General features: G+C 42.1%; 1 protein-coding gene across 13 annotated transcripts in view; it reads left to right on the forward strand.

The window, feature by feature from the left end:
• Nucleotides 1–17,928, forward strand: part of adgrl3.1 (adhesion G protein-coupled receptor L3.1) — an 82,203-nt gene that overhangs the window by 41,976 nt on the left and 22,299 nt on the right. For 8 of the 13 annotated variants that reach the window (XM_085776704.1, XM_085776611.1, XM_085776627.1 and 5 more), the window contains 8 exons: nt 411–514; nt 1,400–1,585; nt 3,345–3,383; nt 9,023–9,206; nt 13,183–13,305; nt 13,501–13,706; nt 15,296–15,472; nt 16,442–16,651. In XM_085776704.1, the coding sequence (XP_085632830.1) occupies nt 411–514; nt 1,400–1,585; nt 3,345–3,383; nt 9,023–9,206; nt 13,183–13,305; nt 13,501–13,706; nt 15,296–15,472; nt 16,442–16,651 (1,229 nt within the window). The remainder of the gene's footprint in view (nt 1–410; nt 515–1,399; nt 1,586–3,344; nt 3,384–9,022; nt 9,207–13,182; nt 13,306–13,500; nt 13,707–15,295; nt 15,473–16,441; nt 16,652–17,928) is intronic. The other 5 variants (XM_085776594.1, XM_085776656.1, XM_085776673.1 and 2 more) reach the window with 1 other exon arrangement.

Consider the following 17,928-nt stretch of genomic DNA (forward strand, 5'->3'; position numbering starts at 1 on the left):
ATTTTCAAAAAGATGGGTCTCAAAGACGAAAATTTCAAAGTGGAAGTGCATGGGGACGACCTGATAAACTTTTCCACAGCGTGCTCAGCCACCCTTTGATTTTGATTTTGAGTGGGATGGAGAGGAGTAGGATCTAAGAGGTCTTAGGGGGCTGTTACAAAGTGAAATATATGTATTGCCCTGTGAAAATGTGGTAAAGTAGTATAAATTCTCGCAACACACTACCGTTTTAATCAGTTAGCTCATATGACAAGGCTGTTTCCTCAATCCTCCAACTGCAATGAATCCACACACACACACACACACTGCACACACAATCTGCTTAGTGAACCCCAGGCACCTCAAGAGACTTTGTGTCTCCTGGTGAATGTCAGTGCTGTCTTACCCTGTTTGTTTTGCTTGTTTTGCAGGCGTGGCCACATACGTGTGCATGGCCCATTTGGGATACTGGGATCCTCAAGGCCCTGACCTCAGCAACTGCACGTCACCCTGGGTCAACCACATCATGCAGAAAGTAAGTCTGAAAGCTGCTGCTGGCCCTCATGGCTACTATTGAGCCCTAGTTTTAGGATTTGTATTATGGATATAGTCCTGCAGCAATTTCTCATGCATGAAGATGCAGTGACCACAGGGAAAGATTTAGGCCACATATCCATCTTGATTTGTTATCCCTAATTCGTGTTTGAGATCTGAGAGATTTTTTATAAAGCCTTGGGGGAATAATATTGTCCAATAAGGTCATCTGTCGTACACTGCTGTCATTATAATAGGTTAACAGGCACCATGAAAGGCTGCTCTGCATAGAATCAATTGGTTTTGAATGGAAAATGTTACTTTCTCAGGTTCGTCAAGATACTTCTATTCTGGAAAGTGCTGGCCTTGTTACTTTCAACTGTTTCAGTTTATTGCTTTGTGTCTGTTCTCACATGAGCCAAAAGGCTTTAGAGATTTTCTTCAAAAGATGAAACATGGCAAATGGTCCCTGTGAAATCAGCATTGGAGCAGAGGTGCTAAATTATGAGTTGTTTCTGTAAAGAGTTATTAAATGTCTTTAAGGACACTTTATGAAACACTGGTTTCCTCTTGCCCCTTCAGCTAACCTATTTTTCTTTTCGTTTTTTTTTCCTCAATTCTTTTTGGTCCCACATCCCTCCCTCACTCGCAACCCCCACCTCCATTCCTCTACTCCTAACTCTCACTGCACTGTCCTTACTCTCCTGTCCTTAAATATTTCTTGTCTATTACTGTACTCTTTTCATTCCTCTTTCTCGCTTTCCTCTTCATGCTTTTGCTAACCTTTTCTCCTCTTCCTTTGCTTCTTACCTCATCTGACTTCTTTGCCTCCATCAATCTTCCTCTTACTTGACTTTGTTCCCCCGTCACTGTGTTTGGCTCCCAGCTTCGCTCGGGTGAGACGGCAGCGATTGTAGCCAGGGAGCTGGCAGAGCAGACCAAAGGGCTTCTGCGTCCTGGCGATGTGACATCCACAGTCCGGGCTATGGCCCAGCTGGTTGAACTGCTGGATGTCCAGCTCAGGAACCTCACCCCCGGGGGCAAGGACAGCGCTGCCCGCAGCCTCACCAAGGTACTGCCTCACGATTTAAGATTCAAGACACACTTGTATTTGGAAGTTAATGCATGGTGAGTGAGTGAGTGAGTGAGTGAGTGAGTGAGTGAGTGAGTGAGTGAGTGAGTGAGTGAGTGAGTGAGTGAGTGAGTGAGTGAGTGAGTGAGTGAGTGAGTGAGTGAGTGAGTGAGTGAGTGAGTGAGTGAGTGAGTGAGTGAGTGAGTGAGTGAGTGAGTGAGTGAGTGAGACTTTCTTGCAGGCACTGGAACAGGGAAGGATGAGAGGGTAAATGACAAAGAAAAGTAAGAAAAGAAAGAATGATGAGAGAGAGAAAGGGGAACGGATAGAGGGACTCTTTCAAGATGATTGTAAGATGAATAGCATCAGTGGTTGGTGTTTTTGTCTTGCACTCATTCTTCAGGGGTTAGAAAAGTCTCTGTGTGCAGAGTTTGATGAAGAGCCATACATAACACTGTGGATTTCCAGATGATAAATAGCTGCTTTTAGACATTATTTTGCCCTCCTCTGTGTGCAAGTCTTCGTAACAAGTTTTGCTCAACATTATGGGTGATAGATAACTGCTTTTAGTCTTTGGCAGGGTTCCTCAACTCTTTGCAGATCAGGACCAGAAATTTAATAAAATCTCTGTCTCGCCCTGGGAGTTATTCTCATTAAAACATACAGTACTTGAGATGAAAACAGGATTGGGACACACTTTACGTCATAGCTCGCTGTTCAGCGAACTTCAGCTACAGCTACCGCTATGAAGATGCCGTAGACAGGCAGGCTGGAGCGCGTATGCCAGGATCACATTAATGGAAACTCGATCCTGAGTATGCAAAGGATCTGTTTTACTACTGTGGTAGACAAGGAAAGAATTTCTTTGTTCATGTAGGCATTCAATTAAAGTGAGTTAAATCATTGGGGAAAGGCTGACTGGCTGGCTTGGCTGGCCAATTGACTGACTGACTGGAAGACGGACTGTTTCTTGATCGTCTCTGCTGAGGTCAACAGTGACAGGCGGGGTTTAGCAGCCAGATTGACAGCGGCTGCCACCTCTTATACAGTCACTGGCTTTTTTCTTTCAGCTTTAGTGTCTGAATCACTAGGTCTGCTTTATTTTCTGCCTTCCTTTTCTATCATGCTCTTTACATCTCCTCTGCTCCTTCTGAGCAATTCAATATGAAAGGAGTGAATACACACTTGAACATGTGTAAGTGGAATCAATTAATATGTGTTTTGCTGTTGACCAAATGGCCTGTTAAAGGTTGAATTTGTAAAAAAAAAAAAAAAAGTCCTCAATTGAAGAGGGAAAGCTTTCTCCTTGATTTCAATAATGACCCAATTACATATACCTAATTGAGTAATATGCCTGCTTATTATGCTAATTTTCCTTAGGAAATCGAATATGACCAATCATGCACGAATTGCATAGTAATAAATGCCATCAATTTACTTGACGGTAGATACTGAGAATGAATAGGAAAAGGAAAGGAGAAACAGAGGAGATTATGGAAATAATCTGGATGAGAAAAGGAAGGGAAGAGGAGAAAGCAGAGGGAAGAAAGACGGTAATGGGAGATGGAATGAAAAAATAGGAGGCGAGTGAGGAGAATAGCAATACTGTATATTTCAACTGCCACCGTCTTTTTGTGGGATGTTAATGAAGTGGGTGTGACTGCCTTTGTGCGCGTCGAGTGTGTACTGTACTGTATGTGTGTGTTTGTATGATTGAGAGGTGTTATGTCGCTAACAGCTGAATTGTTTGAATTTACAGCTTCAGAAGAGAGAAAGGTCCTGCAGGTTTTTCACTCAGGTATTTCCGCTTCCTGGTATTGTTGATTACTTCGCCACGCCATAATCCCGAGTGTTTCTTTCTTCATTTTTTTCACACTCAGCATGTTAATATGTAACGCAAGTGTGTCTGTGTGTGCTCACACATTACAATGCTTGACATAGAAGTCTGCGCTGCATCACTTGTTTTATGCTTTGCATCCCAACTCTTTGAGGAGGTCGATCATTTAACAGGTCTGTTCTGGTCCTGAACTGCAGCGAGCATCAGAGTCGCTGGTGTCTGATAATTAAAGTTTTACTCCCCTCAAAGGGTTTGTTGACATTCTTTTGTTTTCAGTTTTTTTTTTTTTTTTTTGCATTTACAAATCAATGGTACAGATAAGAGGCCATGATCAATATCAATAATAACTCATCTGTTTTGCAGTTCTGTCTGCAGAATTGTAAACAGGCCTACCTGGAACCAAATGACTCGCTATCCATCTCTATTCAGTGGAATATCCTCTCTGCTGCTCTATCAGAGAGAGAGAACTGAGTATGATGGATATCCTGTTGCATATTGCTTGATCACGGCTTCAGTGCCTTAAAAATAATACCAGCTTGTGTTTGTGGCTTTGGAATTCATTTTTCGTCCTTGTTGGTCTGCTTGTATTGATGTTTGTTCATGTTGACGCCATGGGCTCACACCGTGAGGAGAAAATCTAACATCATTTAAGCATGTTTCTGGTCAGCTAAAAACATTATTCAGAGCATCAAAGGACCCCACCTTCCTTCATCCATGTGTTGTACATAGACTGCAGAGTCTCTCTTTTTCTGTCTCTGCACCCACTCCCGACACACACACACACACCCTTGATGGGCTAGCTCTTTTTCTCCTGATGCAGGCTTTTTTCCACTCTCCCCTGAAAAGTCTTAACGTCAGCAACAGTCAGCAATGTCACATCATAGAACATGGCTTAGGACTATATGCGGGCTTACACGCACACCCGCATGCACACTCGCACGCACGCCTTATAATATATAAATATATTTTCAACAATGATCTCATGCCATCACATCAGAACAGACGGGCTTTTTTTGATGCGTCCCGTTAATCCAATAAATAATGCATTTCAAGGAGTGGCGGTTTTCAGAAAGCTAGACACAAGTTCAAATCAAAATGTTTCCCCCACACACCTTGGATACTGTAGGGGGCTGGGAGTGATCGATTATATAATTAGCCTTAGTAATGTGAAACAAAATTATACCAACAGTCCCTTACTCTGCCAGATAGAAATGTGCGTGATTAGGGATGTGGCGTGGTGCTGCCCTCTCCTCGTTAATTATCTACAGCACTAATTGCCAAGTGAGGAGAGTGGGCAGGAGGTTTGGGTTCTTAATGGAGACAAAAAATAATTGAATTCTCTCTCTCTGTCTCTCTCTCTCTCTCTCTCTTTCTTTCTCTGCCTCTCACTTCATCTCTCCTCCTCTCTCACTCCGTTTGGGGAACTGGGGATTCGTTTCATGTATACTAAATTGGCAATTTATTCATGATGAAGTTGGTGGTGTGGAGAGGCTTTGATGCTGTAGGGTGGATTGATGGAGGGAGGTAGAGCCTGCAAGGTAGACTGAGAAAGAGAGGGAAGGGGGTAAGGTGGGGCTGGAGGGTGGGGATGCGGGAGGGGGCAGAAATTAAACAGAACAAGAAGAGTTGCAGAAACAGAAATATGGAATGTGAGAGAACGAGAAAAACAATAAAGAGGGCAGCGAGGAGACAGTGATGCTCAATGACAATGTCTAATTTGCCCTCTATTTATGGATGGCGGGTCAGAACATGGCATGCTGTGAATTTAAAGCCTGATTTAGCTGCAAACTCACCCTGTCAGGGAAGACAAAACCCAACAACAGCTGACAGATAAGCCTGCTTCTCTGATGAAAACATTTTCAAAACATGAACTTTCTCGGGGCTCAGCCAAGCGAGTAAAAGAAAAAAAAATCCATTCTTTCCTTTTCTCTCACCCGTTTCCATACTTTTACCATCCCAGCTCCGTCTTTACACAAGTGTGTCCTATTGTGCGTGAGTGTACACATAGGCCTACTGTACATCCATGCACATGCACTTGTGCCCGTGTTCTCCCTCTGTAGCTGGGAGTAGTAGAGCAGCCCGGCTCTAGTCTGTCTTGCTGCTGCCGTTTACGCTGGATCACCCCAACGCTTCAAAGCATTTCACTTCTGCCCCATTTACTGGTGTGTGTGTGTGTGTTTGTGTGTGTGCGTGTGCGTGTGTGTGTGTGCGTTTGTTCATGCTGTGTGCACACACATGCACGTGTCTATAATACATAGTCACACATACACACATACACATACAAACGACACCCTTATCTGTCTCTGCAGAGTCTCTCCACTCTTTGAAGACCCCTAAAAAAACCTGTCTCCATTTTAGCCCTCAAGTCCTCATACTCGTGCAGATAGAAATGTCAGCAACTGCACCAGAGCTAACAGGCACACCCATACAAGCACACACGCACACGCCATCCCACCCACTCACTCACACTCACACAAAATCATGTAGTATATGCCATCTCTGACTTTCTGATGTGGAGATGTCTGGACCTCAAGGAAATCACACCCCTTCTTCTACGTACCTATCTGTCTCCTCTACAGATATAATCTCTGTGCCAGAGAATTAAATTTCAATGAAAAAATTATATGAAATTGAAAATGCAAGATAATCAAAAGTTCAATAAAAAGCAATGAAAAGTTTAATGAGAGTAGAAAAAGGGGGGTTATCTGAAACACATCAAAGTGAGCATTCGGGAGCAGCACCAGCAGCGTGAGTGAATGGAAGGCAGTGCCACTGCTGTCATATCTGCTGCGCCGACAGAGCATCCGCTCCTCTGTCTTTCTCTGTTGCCTGGACTGCTACTGTACAGCAAGTGGAGCAGAATGATGCACTGCAATGCTTCTCCCAGCCCCTTGTGCACACCCTCAACTACACATATGCCTAGTAGTATCCCGTGCACTCTGCAACACACATCCTCTCTTATTAAACAAGTGGGCACACACTCACTGTATGTGTGGCATGTGTGTCAGTGCATATAAACATACTCACACATAGACATAATACATTAAGATCAGAAAAAGAATAATTAGAGGGAAATTCAGGAACAAGCTGGTTCTAATTTCAGTCATGATTTCTCCTTCATCAGAACAACAAACATTGTGCCAGTTGTCAGACAAAGACAAGTCAGACAAATATTCAGGTTCCAAACAAATGCACAAAATAATATGGAAGAGAAGACAAAGAAGGAAATTGCTCACGTTGCTGTAATACATTAACTTGTCAGAAAAATCTGCTCTCCATTTGCAGTCTGTTGGTTTGACGCAGACCCACCACACTTACGTATTCTGTATAGCTTCACTATGCAATGAAGGACTATCACTGGTATTTCTGGTTTGCTCATTTTCTGTTTTACTGCCAATAAATATTTGTTTCTGTAAGGGCTGAATTGGATGATTATTTTTATTTTCTGTTGGATGTTAGACCAAAACCCACATGCAATTTACAATTGTATAAATGGGAGAAAATGATAATAATAATAATAATAATATATTTTTTGTAAGCACTTTTACAAATGCTCAAAGACACTTTACACTTTAAAAATCATAAGATAGAGCAGAGTCAAAATGAAATAAAAAATTAAAACAACAAATCGTCACTTTTGAGAAGCTGGGATGATAGAATGAGCACATTTGGCATTTCTCAATGACATGTGACTCATTATTTTCCACTACTTGACGAATCTGACCATCTGACCATTCAGTTTCTTGCCCTCCCCAGCGCAAAGCTTTCGTGAATGCAATGTTAGTATTATAGATAGAAATGAAAAGAAATAATTAAAGCCACAATGCAGCTTGAAATATTGCAATATTTTCTTTTAAAGTTTCTAGTCTTCTGTCGAAGTCAGTGAAATCATAGAGACGGAGGCAGATGTGTGAGAGCGTGATAGGCTGCGTGCTGCGTGTGCTTCACATCCGCTCCTGCTTATTTTGGTTGTTTGCTGAAGCAGTGGATTAATTAGTTTTTGTTTACATGTAGCCCTCCCAAACTCATCCGATATGCATCCCAGCTAATTAGCTGTTAGTGCTAAAAGAGGACATAATATTATCATATTAGCTTGTTGACTAAGCACCCATTTCATGTGTGATACTGTATCTACGTATACATGTGGATATCACACCCCCGTGAATAAGCAGGTAGGATTAGCTCTGGTTCCAGGGGCCAACTGCACGTTTTGTAGCACATGCCATCAACACTCACATGAGTCATCAGCCACAGTGTTTCTCTATCAAGGATGCTTTCCCTTCCCGCTGTGCACATACACACACACACAAACACAAATACACAGTTTACTTCTTGACAGTGGCTGTTGCTGTCTTCCCCCCTCCCTCCTGGTCTCTCACTTCTTCTAAGCCTGAGTGAAAGGAGCAGGGAGGAAGTTAAATGGTTGATGTTTGAATGCCAATAAACAGATGTCTCTCACCGCTCCTCCTCGCCCCTGCAATTCCCCACTGAAGACCCCCTTGTGCTTGTATAATGGCACCTGCATTCCGCTCTTCCAATTCCTCATCCACCCTCCTTAAAAGAGAGAAGCATTGAGAGGGCGAGAGATGAGTGAAGGATGAGAGTGTGCATGTGGAAAAAGGTGGTTTACAGTCAGAGCAAGAGAAAGGGAAAATAAAGAGACAGACGGGCGAGTGTGAGATGTGTGTGTTTGATAGCACCTGTGTTCGCTTTTCTGCCTCCCTTGTTCCCAGTGGACGCCTGTCACCATGGGCTCACTGGACTGTTTTATCGCTCTCCCATGCTCCCCCCTTCCTCCCCCCCCCCTCTTTCCACTGGCTCTTTTTTCTCTCTGTTTCTTTATCTCTCCCAGGGTCTCTTAAGATGTGTGTATCTGCGTATGTGTGGTGTTCATGTCTGAAAATGAGGAGGTGAATTCTTAAGAGCATAAAGGAATGTGAGCTGGAGACAAAATAAGTATTGTTTCACAGGGAACTTTTCATCTATGCGAGCCAACTCTTCTCCGTTTAGTTCGGTAATATTTTTGGATTCAAAACTGTTCTGCACGGCTGGATGTGACCCAGCAGACATTATCTGATAAAACTCTAATTTCTTCTCAGACCCCCAAGCATAAGTTTTCCAACTCAAAGATAAGGCTGTTGCTTAAAAAAAAGAAAGAAGAAGAACCAGGTTTGGGGGTGTAGACACATGGTGATTGCAATCAGCTAATTAGCTTAGCTTGATTTTCAGAACATCTGTGATGGATTTTCTTTCACAACATCCTATTTAAAGAGATTTTTCGAGGGAAAAAAAGGTGTTAATGAACATTAAAAAGTGTGAAGCATAACTTTGTTTTATTTAATAACCCCAGTGTCTTTGTTATGCCTGCATGGGAATGCTACATTTGCATTACATTTTTTTTGTTTGTCATGATTTACATGATAAATGACAAACGACTGCATTCTCATTGTTGTATCCCATAGACTGCTGTTCTCAGTGGCTATGGTGTTTGTACTAATATTTTCATAAATTCTCACATTAGCCTCATTGACTGAAAATGATTGGCGTTGGTGCATTCTCTTCCTTCCATGTGACCCTCGTGTTTTATACTGCTGCCTCAGGCTATGGTGGAGACGGTGAATAATTTGCTGCAGCCACGAGCCCAGTCGGCGTGGAGAGAGCTGCCCACCAGCGAGCAGCTGCACTCGGCCACTCTGCTCCTTGACACCGTGGAGACTGGGGCTTTCATGCTAGCTGACAACCTCCTCAAGACTGACACTGTGCAGGAGACCACTGACAACATCCGTGAGTACATTTTCTTGGTACCTTCCCCGTCCTGTGAGCTCAGTCACACTGTCAAGGAGCCTGTTGAGATGCCCTCGAGCAAGGCACTTAACCTCTATTTGCTACAGTGGATCAGAACAGTGGTAGAGTGTTGAAGGCTGTGACTACACCGGGTGGGTCTCAGGTGGTGAATGTGCAATTTATGGTTTAGTGTTACGTGCCAAAAAGTTTTTGTTTTGTTTGCCTCCACCTGAATACAAACTAATAGAGGGAATAATTGATAGAATGTGCCCTTGTTTTTCGCTTCTTCGATTTCACAGAGGTATTTTTCTTTACCCTGTTACAGATCTTATTACAACATAAACCAGCTAAGGCTGCTTAAGATCTAAGAATATGATGTAATATTGTAGTAAGAGGCCACATTGACAGCAGGCATTACTGAATTTGCGGCCTCAGATCTATGTTTTATAATACAAAGAGAAACAAAGTATACTTCACAGTGCCTTAAAAAATAACATCATCCTGTATGTGGGCAGTCTCACACACACAAACGTGCTGTACATGTGAATGGACATGAGTGGACATGACTGGAAATGGGGCAGAATAATGCTGTTGTGTTATTGCTGGGAGGGATGAGAGTAAAACATATGCAAGACTGTGTGCACATGGAGCTGAGCTACAAGGTGAACTGAAAGAATATTGACAGAATAGCTGTAGAATAGCACAATAATATAGTCAATGCTCTATATGAAAACCACATAAGCAGACAAACAAACAGCTACAGAGGCTATGAAGTAATCAACAATGAGATAAAAAAAAATATGAAAGAAATTTGCACAAACATCTGTGTAATACTGAATGCAGCATTGTTCATTTTCTCTGAAGTACTTTATCACTTTTTAAGAGCGACTGTTAAAGAGGACAAGACGTTTATGGTATAAATGTTTGATCATTCGAGTACAATACTTTGTGATTCATTCTGTCCAATTAATAATTTGTGTGTTTGAATTAACAGAGCAGGAATCTGTTATCTGATGAGACATTAAAGGAGGGTCAAGGGCAACCACATGCAAAACGTTGTATCGACCAAAGTGCTTTAAATGTGCTATATATCACTCACATGTTTGGAATAAAGCCTTCATTCATTCATTCATAAACGCCAAAATCTGGTTTGAACTGCAGAGCCGCCCTCCCCCTCATGAATGGATCGGGGCGATAACCTGTAACTTAGATCCTGCTGTCACATATTATCAGCCTTAAGGATTGCAATTTGTGCAGAGATTAAAAAAAAAAATTGCCTGATGGCGTATAGAAGCAAGAAAAGAAAATATGCATTTTATCTTTAGATTCAGATTATCAGATTATCAGTTGTTTGTGCAAAACATGTACAATACACTACATGCATTTACACCTATGAACGACGTCTGTTCTATTATGTAGAGCATGCATCAAGCTGTCAAAGAGAGATCACAATAAAGAGGTTTATGTTTCTGTGTGAAAGGTTTTGAAGGGTCAACTCCACAGAGACCAATCGTAATCGAACAGAATACAGGGGGAAAACTGCCCTTGAGGTTTCTAAAGCGGGGATGAATTGTTTGCCAGAGACAATAATTTTTCCCTTTTTTCTTCCCTGCACTTGTAGGCAGAATTGACAAAGCAGAACAAAGCTAGTTATTATGGCGTTGTGCACATCCCCTTTCTCTCCCTCTCCCTTTCTCCTCCCTCCATCATCTCTTCTCATCTCCTCTCACCGATCCTCTCATCACTGGGCCATGGAATAAAGCAGAGATACTGGAGAGCAAAAGCCCCTCTTTGCTTTTCATGCCTCTAGATGACGATATATATCAGTGAGCCATCATTTCATCTACACTCAGACCAGCAAGTTGTGCGCATCTATGTTTCCCTTGATTATCCTCCTGTTTACCCCGCTTTTGATTTAATATTTCAAAATTTCCCACACATCATTCGCCCATTACTAGGATCCGCTGGGCTTATGTCACTCAATCAGACATGAAAAGTCATGGTGGAGGAGCAGGAAAAGAGAGAGAACTGAGGATGATGAGTAGAGAATGAGACTGCATGAGAGCGTGCTTGAGGGTGATGGTGGTGGTGGAATGTCAAATGATGCTCTGAGGGTTTGTTTTGCTCACTTTCACATCAGTAAGCAAGGAAAATCACAGCTATTTAAAGTCATACGACATGGTGACGATGACAGTACAGCGTTTGGTTCCTGTCAGACACAGACAGTATAGACGGATAGGGTTTTCCACAAAGTCAAGTCTTTCTAACGTGGCTTTGTCTCGTTCACGCTCAAGTTCCTTACCAACAACTGTCCTCCTACACTTTTTTTTTCTTTACCTTACATAATTTCAGACTTGTATCTCCATTTTTTTTCAAAACTCCTGAACGCACCACATAAATATGGTTACATAAACGATCACCGAGATGTAGGGTACCACATCTCTGAAGAACTTAAAACAGGAAATTATCTTTTTTGTGGAAAATTTTGTCTCCGCTTTCCTCTTCTTTTTGTGCTGCTAATCTCCCCTTCCAGCTAATCCAGTGGGCAGATCCACCGTGATTATCTCTCCCCTTTATTCATAACTGGCCCGATACCACCCCTCATCTCTCTCTTTCTCCTCTACCATCCTCACTTTCCCCTCTCTCTCCTTTCCATCCCTCTGCTCTCCTCCCTACACCTTTATTTTTTGCATTTTACACGTTGAGTGAGCGACAGGAATGAATGATTTGAGTGACGCATTTAGAAGAAGCCGCTGCAGCTTCTGTGGGTGATATTATTGTGTCAGACCGTGTGTGTGCCTATGTGGTGGAGTATTAGGCAGATGAATAAACAGTGTTATTATTAGAACCAAATCAGTGATTTGAAGGTAACAGCGGTAACAGCGTGCGTGTGTGATAACGATAATGAACAAGTGTGTTTCTTAGGAGGAGGATTGTCATGACAAGGATGCTTTAATTAGATTAGACTCAGCGTGTTTTGATACCCCGCCGCTGTGGGTGGGTGTGGATGTGTGTGTGCATGTGCGTGCAAGTGTGTGGGTAGGTCGCTGTGTTAATGTGTGTGTGTATGTGTGTGTGAACATAGCTTGAATGTTTAGTTTGGCTCATGTGCAAGTGAGGGACACTTAAGCAGTATTTCTCTTTCTTTCTGCCAGTATTTGCATATCAGTGTCTGTGTTTACGTCTGCCTGCTTCAGCCTGCTTCCATCTCCTCTCTTCCATACCCCTGTGTCTCCTGTCTTTGTGTCCTATCTTTTCGGCTCTACGAGAGAACATAGTCCCTTTTCTGCCTATCTCCACTCAAGTCCTCTCCTTGTCTCCCACCTCTCATCCATTCTGCTCTTCTGCCTACCCTCTTTCTCTCTCTTTTTCTTTTTTTTTTACCTCTTCCCAGCACTTCTCCCTGACCTTCTCAACTTCCTTTCCTTTCACCCGCCTTTCCTCTTCCACTCCACCTCCTCCACCGCACTCATTTCCATTTCTGCGTGTCCTTGTGTTGTTTATTTGATCAGGGAGCTGTTTTTCGCCACGAAAGCAGTGTCTAAATCTACAAATCACTCAGAAGCACAAGATAGCGAGACACCAACGGTATAATTAGCCTTTAATTAGAAACTTTATCTAATACATTACAGAGCCGTAATCAGGATTGTGCTAACGAACCTGGATGGTGAAATTAGATTCCCACAATACAAGAGAGAGGCTGGATTATCCACCTCGATGTGTTGGACCAGTTGCCTGGAGACATCGTTGCCTGTTTTAGTATAAAAATCCAAGTTATTTCACTTAGGTGCGTGTCAGCTTTTTTCATTTTCTTTGTTTAGGAAATGCTCAGAACTGCTTCAGAATTTGTGTCTATGTTCTGCTGTGAAGCACTTAGTGAGAAAACATGGTAATTACAAGCGGTTGCAAAACAGCAAGATCTAAAGGTGCTATTCTGTGGCTGTGTGTGTTTGTGTTTTTGTGTGTGTGTTTCCAGAGCTGGAGGTGGCCAGGCTGAGCACGGATGGGAACCTTGCAGACCTGACATTTCCTCAGTCAGAGCTACATGGAAACTCCATCCAGCTGTCAGCCAGCACTCTCAAACAGCACGGCAGAAACGGTAGAAGAGAAATCTCACACTCTCCTCCTCCTACTCTCACGAAGTCTCTCTTCTTCTCTATGTCCAACCCACTTAGCTTTTTTTTTTTTTTTGCCACTTGCAATCTAGTAGGCTATATCTGTCATCACGTTTTAAGCCAACAATTATCAAACTCACCTCTTTCATGTTTCTGTATTTCTCTATTTCCTCTCTCAGGTGAGATCAGGATGGCCTTTGTCCTGTACAGGAATTTGGGTTCCTACCTGTCTACAGAGAACGCCAGCGTTAGACTGAGCAGCGAGGCAGTCTACCCTAATTACTCTGTTATTGTCAACTCCCCGGTCATCACAGCATCCATTAACAAGGAGAGCAATAAGGTTTACTTGTCTGAGCCTGTGGTCTTCACTGTCAAACACCTGCAGGTAAGTAAGGTGCAAGGTGATGACTTTTTTTGTAAACAATAAAAAAGATAATTTGCTAGATAATGGAATCGAATAATCAGCTAGAGGATCATGACGGTGATAGTCTTTATTAGAAATCCCCATAATGACTCCATAAAAAGACCATATTATTATGTTTTTAGGAAAAGGTGTGCTAAAAAGCACAACAGAGTTGTGAGTTGTGTGTGTGTGCATGTTCCTAGAATTACAGGAGAGTTAGAAAACACAGAAATAGTAGAAAATGAGTGTAATTTGAGAACCATAAATGACCCAAGCCATCAAGAATGTTTCCTATTAACTAATATGGTCTGTATCAGGAACACTTGAAATACTTTATTCCTCTGTTGATAGAGCTCCATTGCTAATCAAAAATCTATAGTACAACATATGTAAATTAATAATGTAATTGTGCATTAATAAACACTAGCAAATGCACTTTCACCATTGTTTGCAAAAAGAAAGAAAGTATCTGGCTGCTTATAGACCATTTAGAAAAGTAAAAGTAAAAACTTTATATGTGGCGTATTTTAAAGACTTCTATGTTTAGTGGAAATAAATGGGTCAGGGAAATCATGAAGTTTCATGAAGTTTGTTGCCAACAACAGAGTGTCAGCCCTATCATTAGATAACAGCTGTAAGTGGTGATAATCAGAGCAGTAGACTGCAAGTCAGACTGCAAAAATATTCCAATCTAATGTTTTGACCTGGAAAAAAAATAATCAGTGACAGACATAGCCATACAGCTTGAATATTCAATTATTATGCATAAGTACTGAAAGTTTTTGATCGTAGTTATGTAAAAAAAAAAAACTAAAAAAAAAAACTTATCAAGCACAGCTTTGAAAAGATCATGTAAAAATACTTTGTCATTTATGGTCAGTGTTCAGACAGCATTAAGTCTTAAAAATAACTGCAAGCAATTTGCTTATCAGACCTTTGACCAGCTTTGACAAGACTTGACTTGACTGTCTCGACTGGCCCTGACTCATCCTAGATGGTCAGTCACTGAGTTTTATAAAGCTGAAACTGTGTCATGTTTCTTCAAATATATGAATTATTGTTGTGGTCAGTGCAATATTTTTTTATATTCAGTCTCTCATCCAACAAGCAAATGTTGATCCAGTTGGTGATCCAGCTTGTTGGCCGTAAAGAAATCCTCACTGTTTCGCTTGCTCATTTTGAGAACTAACCCAACACAAACACTCACACGCACAATGTGTCATCAGTTTACAGCTCCTACACAACAAGCATGGACACAGCCCTGTCACCTCCTGCCATGGCTCTGTGTTTATTTGTTGCTGTATTCTTTTGCTCCGTCCCTTCTGTTTGTTGTTTTGTTGTTTGTGTGTATTTGACTCCCTCTCTGTGTTTCTTCCTCTCCGTCCTTTCTCCACCAATTCCTCCCACCATTTTTCTCACTTCTTTTTTTTTGGCTCCCCCACCACTTCATGGTTCTACCTCCCACCACCCCATGACTAAGTATCTGCTCTGTGTCTCCCTGCTCTCCCACCCTTCCTCTTCTCTCTCTCTCTCTCCCTCTCCCTCCCTCCCCCCTGCTCCTTTGCCCATAGCATTCGGAAGAAAACTTCAATCCCAACTGTTCATTCTGGAGCTACTCCAAACGCACCATGATGGGATTCTGGTCTACGCAGGACTGTCGTCTGCTGGCCACCAATCGCACGCACACCACCTGCTCCTGCACACACCTCACCAGCTTTGCAGTGCTTATGGCCCATGTGGAGGTCAAGGTAGGCGTTTATTCTTCCATTCCTGCCAGAAGGGGCTGGGCGATATCAAAGGGTCAGTTGTTCGTCATTTGATTAGCCGGGGCTGGCAAAGCCGGTCACCACATCCTGGGGAAAAAAAGAGAGAAGGACGAAAGAGAAGGAGACTTCAACATCTGAAAAATAGATTATGACTCTCCAGAGTCGTCAGTACTGAGTAATCATACTTGGCAGTAGAAATTTTTTACAATTGATTCGTCAAGCCTGATGATGACACGGGGTTGACAAAAAACATCAGCATATGCAGCTGTGGATTACCAAAACAGATACATTTTAATTTACCATAAAAAACCTCAATCAGAGACAGAAGCTGCTGGTCTCATTTTATTTCTAAAATCATATTTGACTGATCATAAAGTGAAAACATTTATTTTGATATCCATGAGCCACAGTGGGCAGTGGATAAAAAAAAAAACCTCATTGTCTCGCTGTGTGTGGGATAAGTACCTTTTGTCTCCATCTTTTGTTTTGTTAAGACCAAGTTCCTTTTCACAAATCGGCTCTTGTAACTCTGGATAATGTGTGACACCCAGTCTCTCCCTCTGGGCCAGAGGATGTGTGTTACTTCTAAAGGGGTCATGGTCAGACCTAGCTTGGCAGCCACTGTGTGAACACAGTGTGAGGGTTTGAGCAGTAGATCCATCACAGCAGTGCTATGTTGAACATTGCTCTGCCTGCCAGGTTGCAGGACACTGATGGATAGAGCCAGCACACCTGTGCAACGCAGCGTAACGCTGTGGCCCTGAACGTTCAGCGACACACAGCCAGACTCGCATCAGTCAGGGAAGGGGAGTCGTCTGTCTGTGTGTCTGATGCTACAGTATGTTTTCGTGTTTCAACTTGTGTGTTTCTAGCACACCTAAGCAAAACATGGTTAGACATAGCATCTGTTAACTAATCCAAACCCTCTCTCTTTTCTTGTTTTTCTCACAGAAAACAGACAGCATGCACGATCTGCTCCTGGACGTGATCACATGGGTGGGGATCCTGTTGTCGCTGGTTTGCTTGCTTATCTGCATCTTCACCTTTTGCTTCTTCCGCGGACTGCAGAGTGATCGCAACACCATCCACAAAAACCTCTGCATCAGCCTCTTCATCGCCGAGTCACTGTTCCTGGTCGGGATCAACAGGGCCGATCAGCCAGTAAGGAGGGCATGGTTTTCTCTTTATCTATGTATATCTGTGTACAATATACAATATCTGTGTTTTTGATATTTTGCTAATAGGATAGATTTGAAACTGTGCCTTTTTAGTCAAGTAGTGCTTGAACAGACTTGGCATAACTGTCCACCGACCAATGGCACTGATTATACTATGAATTTGGCAGAGTAAATCCTGAAATGTTTACTAACTTGCTGTCAGTGGCTGACCACATTAAGAAACAGCAGATCTGGTACACACAGCGTTCTTGGAATAAATCAAAAACAGAAATTTCCTGGGTGACTACTAAACAAATCATATCTGTTTATCCAAATGGCCTGGATTATGCAACGTTGTTCTCATAATTTTTGATGGGAAAGACCCAGAAAGTTTACTGGCATTGCTTTTACTGCATGTGTTCATATTTCCATGACATCACTGCCGTAGTGGTTTAGGGGCTAGACAATTTGTTTTAGCTTGATCATATCACACAAATTTAGAATGCATTGCCAAATAGGGCACAAAAGGAGACAAAAAATATTATGACAGCATTAGTCTTTGGACTCGGACAGCATAGTAACCTAAATATAATTCATTTCTAGAGTACAAAAACTAATTTGTCTCTTCTTTTGTCCATTCCCAGTTGAAGTAATGATTTAACATGCAAAGTGTTCATATATGCACCTTCTTATATACTCGATAATCTATTAAAGCTTTGTATTAGCTTAGTGGATGTTATGCTCTGCTTCCGTCCGTTCTTGTACTGGTTAGTCACTCTGTCCCTCAGGCATCTGTAGCAGAGAGTCCTGCTGGTTGTGAGGAGGGTGTTTGTAGAATAATACAACTTCCACAAACAAAGTCCATATGAGGCACGACTGTGAATATGGGTTCAACCTGTGTTTGACTGTGCACATGAGAGTGCTGTCAAGTGTGTGTGTGTGGCTTCACCTGGGATTGCACAGTCAACACATCACTACTAAACTGCATAATAACCTTGTATGAATGCAGTATGTTGCAAAGAGCATTGTGGAATTAAATCTCTTTTAAAAAGGAATTTTAAATATTTTTTCTCAATATTGTCAATGAAAGAAAAAGTGGAATTCCTTTATGCAGTCTCATAATAAAAAGATGAAAAGCACAATTTATGTGTTAAGTACGGGATTCTGGTTGCGAAGGTTTAGGATAGCCCTCGCCCTGGGGTTTCAGTCAGAACACACTGGACAGGAGACAGGAGGCAGGCATACACATAAATCAGATTAGTATGAGTTTAACCAGGTTTT

Source organism: Trachurus japonicus, chromosome 1 (genome assembly GCF_045865225.1).
Source record: "Trachurus japonicus isolate A0001 chromosome 1, Traja_1.0".
Classification (NCBI taxonomy): Eukaryota; Metazoa; Chordata; class Actinopteri; order Carangiformes; family Carangidae; genus Trachurus; species Trachurus japonicus.